Raw genomic sequence first — 7,228 nt, forward strand, 5'->3', positions numbered from 1 at the left:
TGTTTGTGTGTATATATATATATATATATATAATATATGTAATAAATCTGGTCATCATTAATACTAATCGGTCAATCGGTCAACAACCAATGAAGTTTGGTCAAAGTGGCTAAACGGTATATATAGCATTGGGACATGGATATGCCTCTTCGTATATGTGTTACAGTTAAAGTGATAAATCCGTCAAAATTAATGATAACCGCTTCTTTTGATCAAAGTGAGAAATAAAAAGGGCAGATTTCCATATCGTGATCTGTGGCAGAATAATAGTCAAGTCTTGACAATTTCCGGCCATTGGCCCGCGAGAAACTTAAAAAAAAGAAAGAGAAAAAAAACATGGATTAAAGGGTGCAATTCGAAGAGTATAACTCGTAGCCACTCCCTAACAATCATCTACAGTTTTTTTTTGCTTTGTTTTTTAATTTTTCCAGTTTAAAACCAATTTAGCGCCTTGGCGATTGAAGCTGGCATAGCAGATCACGATACGGAAATATCCCCAATAAAAAAGCGAAAGAATGAGATTGGCCAAAACTCATAATTATTGCTGATCTTCTAGTTATAACCTAGTCGTAACCTTCTAGTTCTTACTAGTTATAACCGGTTAATGTAATAAATCCACTTAAATTATTCACTTTAACCAGCTAGTTGGCATATTTGGTTATTATTAATATTGGCCAGTTACTGTTAATAATTACCGACTATTCACATTAATCGTAGTATATACATATACTGAATTTCTGTTACATGTGCGAGAGCGAAAAAACTATAATATATTGATATTAATAATAAATTTGAGGTATGAAAAAACCAAAAAAAAGAAAAAAATATAAAACTTTTTACTCTGATTTTTACAGAAACGAAAAATATATTTGAAAACTTGTGAGGGTTTCATATACAATAAAACGATAAATATTTCCATTGTTTTTTCACTTAAATTGAAAGTATCTAAAGTTTCTTTTTGTGTAGAAATTTATTGAAGTTTCCAGAAAACGTTCATATGTGTTTCCAAAAATTGTTCTTTAGAACATGTGTTTGAAATAGCTGGATCTCATATTTTTTTTGTACCTTTCCTACAAAATATCCTTCCTGAAGTTCGTTTTTGTCTTTATGCTTATTTTTTCTTTGCTAAAGTGGTTCAGAATCTTTAGAGTGTTTCTTTCCTAGCTACTTTAGTAGTAGTGGAAACACTCCTGCAAAATATAAGGTTTTAAAGATGTTTTTAGCCATCATATGGAAAAATAAAGCTATTTAAAATCTCAATACTCAATATAGTATTCCTGCAAAAACAAGGTCTTAAAATGCAAATTAAACAATGCTTAAAATGTAATTTTTTTTTAAATTTCTTATTATGTTTAACATTATCCTTATTTAGCATTATTATTCTATTATTATATTTTCTTTGTTATTATTCTTATTTATGTTTCTCATTTTGATAAAATATTTTAAACAAAAAAATACGAATGTTTATTTTAAAAAAATACTCTTTAATTACATTTTATTTTTTAAAGCAAAAATAGAGAAATTTGTCTAGTTAATTATTAATAAAATTTATCTTTAAATCAATACAAACTGTGTAAGTTTTGAGTATAAGCAAATAAATTATGCGGATAATTTCTCTTTTTCTGAAATTGCGACAAGTACATTAATGATGAATGTCAAAATAAATTTTAAAATAATGAAATTTCAAACCTAAATTCAGCGTTCTAATCATTTTTATTAGATTTCAATCAATGTAGACAAAAAAAGCACTAGCTTTGAATTTCCTTTAGAAATCTAGAAAAAAAATATATTATTTTCTACTTTTCTGTCTCACGAGAAAAATATTAAGAAAGATTATGTGTAAGGCATGAACAACACCATAAACATATATTTTTCTCTTAATGTAATAACTTTTATTAAAAGAATTAGATTAAATGTAATCATTGATATTAAAATAATATTTAATGTGTTGAAATTCGTCTACAAAATGAAAAACTTATTTTATTTATGAAAAAAACTGACTCTTGACACTTTTAATACGCTGATAAGATAAATTTAAAAGGTTTTGCTTTGATACTGAAAAATATATTTTTAAAGAAAAGATCAACCTTAAATTATTTGAAACGTTTAAAAGAGTTTCATAAAACTAAATCTGCCCCCCCCTTCAAAGAAAGAGTTTTATAAATACTGTCTTTTATAAATTAGATTGGAGTTTTTCAGAAATTCATAACAGGTAAACAGTTAAGCTTATTTAAACAAGACAATTTATGCAACATAGCATAAATATTTTTCTTAAAGAGTTTTTGGTTTAAGTTCAAATATTTTCTAGCAGATGGAGCTGCAAGTCATCTACTATTTCTACTGGTTTTAAATTGATACAGCTTTCGTTGTCGATTGTTGCATATAATTGTGACTGATAGAGGACGTTTAGAAAATATGGTAGTTTGAATTCAATTTCCTAAAAGATTTTAAAAAACTGTGACGTGATATTTAATTTATTACTTGCTGCGCTATCTGTCGGTGAATTTTTGAATTAAAAATGTATTTATTATGATTGAATTTAAACGTAATATTCATGCATTTGTATTATTCCTATAATTTATTATTAGGTATATTACAAGAGCTCCAAAATTAATGTACATATCGGACGGTGTGTTTTCAGTCCACCTGCCATGTTTTAAGATATTGTAAGTATTATTTTTTTTGGAGATGGTTTCCGTTTACGTGAAAATTGATTCAATTTATTTACTGTTTATTTAGATAAGATTTATGAAACATGAGTGCGTGAAAATTCGATCTTGTAACCTATTATGGATGCTACTTTTCATTAACTAAGTTAATAAAGATAGTTTTACTCTATTGAAACAAAAGATTAAAGAACTTTAAAAATAAAAGGATAAAAAGAGCAAATGATGCTATGAATTCAAAAACTGTGACAGAATTTTTTTTTTATTCGATTAGATTAGATGAATCTTATCAGTAAAATTTGCAATTAATTTGTTTTAAATTCAAATTCAATATAAGCTAGTAGGCTATGGATAATTACTTGTTTTTGGAATTTTTTTCAGCTTTTCTCTTTTGACTATGTAAAGGCTTTTAAATATTAGAAATGTCTGGATCATTTTTCAACATTATAATCTTTATTTTTTATTAATTCAAAACAACTTTTTTAAAAAATAATAATAAGTAGAATAAAATATTTTTTAACTGCTCTGGCAGTTTTTCATTTTTTTCCGGCATGGAATGGTTTGTGAAATTCTATTTCAATTGCTTGCATCAATTGTTAATTACAGAACTTTACTTTAGATATAACAAAAACTACTTTGTTTAAAAAACTAGTAAAACCAAAATACCATTTCAAGTGCTATGGTGATTTCTTTTCATATAATTGCTTACATAATTATTAAAAAAAATAACTTTATTTAATTCTTGTTTCATATTTTTTTATCTTCATTTGTTAATAAAATGAAAATTTCCACCTATATAAACAAACTTTAGTAGTTTGTACTTAAACTCAGGATAATTGACATTTTATTTTATTTTGATTTTATAACCGTCGTTGCCCTGCCGACCCAATTCTGAGTTTACGACCACCGAAGTTCAACTTCGTAGCCTCGTAATTTTGAACCCAATCCAGAAGACAAAGGAACTCCTGGATCAAGTATTGGAAGAAATTTGAATCCGCGGAGGACTTTTTGATGAAACTAACGCTCAGTTACATGGAGTGGGAAAAAAATGAAAATCTCCCGCTGTTAGTCTGACAGCAAGAGAACTCAAACCCATGATCCGTCTACCACTGAGGATATTTTACGTCAGCACTAGATCCAGGAGAATTGAGATTGAAAATATCTGTAGTATTTGAAACACTACATAGGGGACAATAAAGAAATTTAAAGTGTTCAAATTTGGAGCTTATGCATTTTATGAGACTTAATAAAAGGATTTGAGTGATAACGTTCGAGCAATGATCATTAGAGAATACTGCGATGCATATTACCAGAACACTTAACATTACTAACATTAGAATAAAAAAAAATTATTTTACTTAAGAAATGGATAGCTGGCAAAACTATGCTACTTAGTTTCAAAAATCGACATTTCTATCAATGACATCGTATTATATTACTTTTAAAGCAACAGATATAGTAATTGTTTTTGAATAAAATTGTTCGCTGCAAAAAAGCGTTAATGGATAACTTTCACAAAGCAATTCGAGTGTACATACGGAGCTTCTGACATTTATGCCATTAAACTCATAAATAATCATTTTTAATAATAATTTTGCAAATAAATTCATCTAGTTCAAAAAAGAGTCAATAGGGGAAGCTAGTGTTATCTACGTTGTAACTGTGTTGGCTAAATGTATAATATTTGTAACGTTGAATTCAAAAAAATAATCTTGCGCAAATCGGAAAAATAACTTCAAATACAACTATTCATTTAAAAAAAAATGGTCCTTAGATAAAAAGATGGTTCTCAGTGATGTTCAAAGTTTAGAATTTAATGCATTCAACTCACAAATAATTACTAATGTGTAAGTAGGAAAAGTAAATTTGGAATAAAGTTTTTTTAATTCTAAAAATAGTCAATTGGAAGAATAATGTGATGTTATGTTGTCTAAACTTTTTGTCTTTGTTACAACGACAAAATGTTTAGAAGCCAAGAGTCATAAATTTCATCATGGTAAACAGAATTAGGAAATGCGAAGGCTTTTTTATCCGAAAAAAACAAAACAATAATAAGTACACCTGCTTCCAGATTTTATATTTTTTTGAAATATCTCATCTCCGCCTATCGTTCATTTCTGAAACTAAATATCATTCTAATAATTTTCTTTTACCAGAATTAAAATTTTTTATAGATTTCTTTGTTGTTGCTGCTGTTGCCTTGATCTAATTCTTGATCTTGTTCTAAATTTTTTCAAACTTTGAAGAATGAGTTTTGCGTGTTCCTGAGAATAGGATGTCCTCTGGCGATGAGCAGAGTTCAAAAAGTGCAGCCGGAATGGCTTGACAGTTGATAATGTGTTTCGGCGTTAATAGGAATTAGGGACAATTCCTATTAGCTGTATTGTCTGTATTTAGGGATCTGTCTGTATTATCTGATCTCCATGGAAGATTATTAACATTGCCCTAAGGGGTTTTATTTTATTTTATTTTTTGACCGCCGTTGAACAGTCAACCCAATTTCGGATTTACGTCAACCAGTGTTCAATTTAGTGCCGGCTAGGTGGCCCGATCGGTCAGCGTGCCTGACTGTAAAGCTAGTGGCTGCGGGTTCGAATCCCGCTCAGAGCATGGATGTTTCTCTCTGCGTGTGTTGTTCTCTATAGTGTGTTGTGTAAGCGTGATCCACCCTATAAACGGATATCTGGGGCAATGTGGCTTGGGTAATGTTTTGCTCGCCTCCATGACTTAGGTTCACAGGTGCCCACTGGGTAACGTTAAATGAGCAACACTTTCGTCATCTTCCGTAGTGAAGATGAAAAGTTCAGTGCTTGCCATTTAAACGAAAATGTTCAATTTTGTAGCCTTGTAGTTTTGAATACAATCCTGAAGAAAAGGAAACTCCTGGATCAAGTTTTGGGAGAAATTTGCCTTCGGAGAGAACCATTTTGACGGAACTAAACCGCATTCACGTTACATGGAGTGAAAAACCACGAAAATTTCCCACGGTTTGCCAGACAGATAGGGGACTCCGTCTGTCACTGAGGATATTTTACATCAGCACTGTGGTTCGTGCAAGCCGGATGCGTCGTATCGACCAGCCATCGCTGGGATTCGAACTCAGTTCACCTCATTGGAAGGCGAATGCTCTATTTCTTGAGCCAACACGCTTCACCCCGAGGGATTGGACTGGTCCACGGAAGATATTTTATTTCCCTTGTAACACCCAAAATAAAAACCAATGAAAAAGTTCACCTATCCATCACCCTTGGACACGATGGCCAGGGGTTACTAGCTCTCAAGAGAGAGAGATTTCCTTGATTGTCCCTATTGAGTGCTTCAAACATTATTTCAATTTGAGTAACTTCGTAACATGTATATTTCAATAAGAATAAGTACGTAACATATGCAGATTTTCTTGTCACTATTGAGCACTTCAAACATTATTTCAATTTGAATAAATGCCTAACCTAAATATCAAAAGAGGACCGAGCCGTTTGTCCATGTCCAAGAGGTTGTGAGTTCAATCCCTCTCCGCTGGCCGAAGACTTCCCGTGTAGTAAATCATGACTGGTGCACATTAAATCTGTCGGGTCACATAGTCCTCAAATTTTTTATAACAAATCAATACTGATACTGAATTTTATATTGATCGTTCTCTGGTTCAGGTCAAAATTACGATCTGATGATTAATAAATGAATATATGAATTATAAATGGAACCGCTCTATAACTAGAATGTGACGTGTGTGTGTGGCAAAGTCATATTCTTGGCATAGATGGCGGCACTGAAAAACAAGAACAAAGGCATTTGAAACATGGCATTTGAAACAGCAACAACAACCAATATCAAAACTAAAATATGCTACTTAATGATATCTGATACGATAGTATATAGTATGTTATATTTACGCAATTGGTATCATTTTGGTGCATTTAAATTCGTTCTGAAACGTACTGACTGACATATAGTTTGGAAAGTCGGTGTAAAAATAATTTATTTTACATTTTCTTATTGGCAGGCGTATAGCTCACTCTGGTTTGGAAGAGTTGCCGAACATGAACCATCTGAAAACTGATCCATCCATTATATCCATTATGTGAGTTTATGAGTGACTTTTTGGTTGTTCTAATTTTATTCTTCGATTGAAATGTTATTTACTTTACACTTTTTGAATTTATATTAATTAATATATTATATATATTATTATATTTATAGATTAACTCTTCATAAGACTTTTTTTCTAGTAATGTTAGGAAAAACAATTTTGGGATTGAGATTGATTCAATAAGAGAATGTAAGAATATGAAGAAGTAAACAACTGGCAAGAAAACTTGCCATTCTTTTATTATTTTCATATTCTAACTTGCCACAGGACTATAAAGGAACTTCATTGGAATATTATGATTTTAGAAAAATATTATTTATTTAAAAAAAATAATAATAATTTAACCGGTTTGCACGTATTTACCCGAATTGGATTTTCTCATGGTAAAAGTATTTAAACTTATTATTTTTTCTTAATTTTCTTTGTTTTTCGCTCATTTTTTTAATTCTTTTTTGTCTTTGGTTCGGTTTATATG

The 7,228-nt window shown here is 30.2% G+C and overlaps 1 protein-coding gene across 1 annotated transcript in view; it reads left to right on the forward strand.

Moving 5' to 3' along the window:
* LOC107439628 (follicle-stimulating hormone receptor) overlaps window positions 1-7,228 on the forward strand; it is a 148,462-nt gene that overhangs the window by 99,315 nt on the left and 41,919 nt on the right. The window contains exons 4-5 of the mRNA XM_021147262.3: window positions 2,589-2,666; window positions 6,667-6,744. Coding sequence (XP_021002921.3) covers window positions 2,589-2,666; window positions 6,667-6,744 — 156 coding nt within the window. The remainder of the gene's footprint in view (window positions 1-2,588; window positions 2,667-6,666; window positions 6,745-7,228) is intronic.

Source organism: Parasteatoda tepidariorum, chromosome 4, assembly GCF_043381705.1.
Source record: "Parasteatoda tepidariorum isolate YZ-2023 chromosome 4, CAS_Ptep_4.0, whole genome shotgun sequence".
NCBI lineage: Eukaryota > Metazoa > Arthropoda > Arachnida > Araneae > Theridiidae > Parasteatoda > Parasteatoda tepidariorum.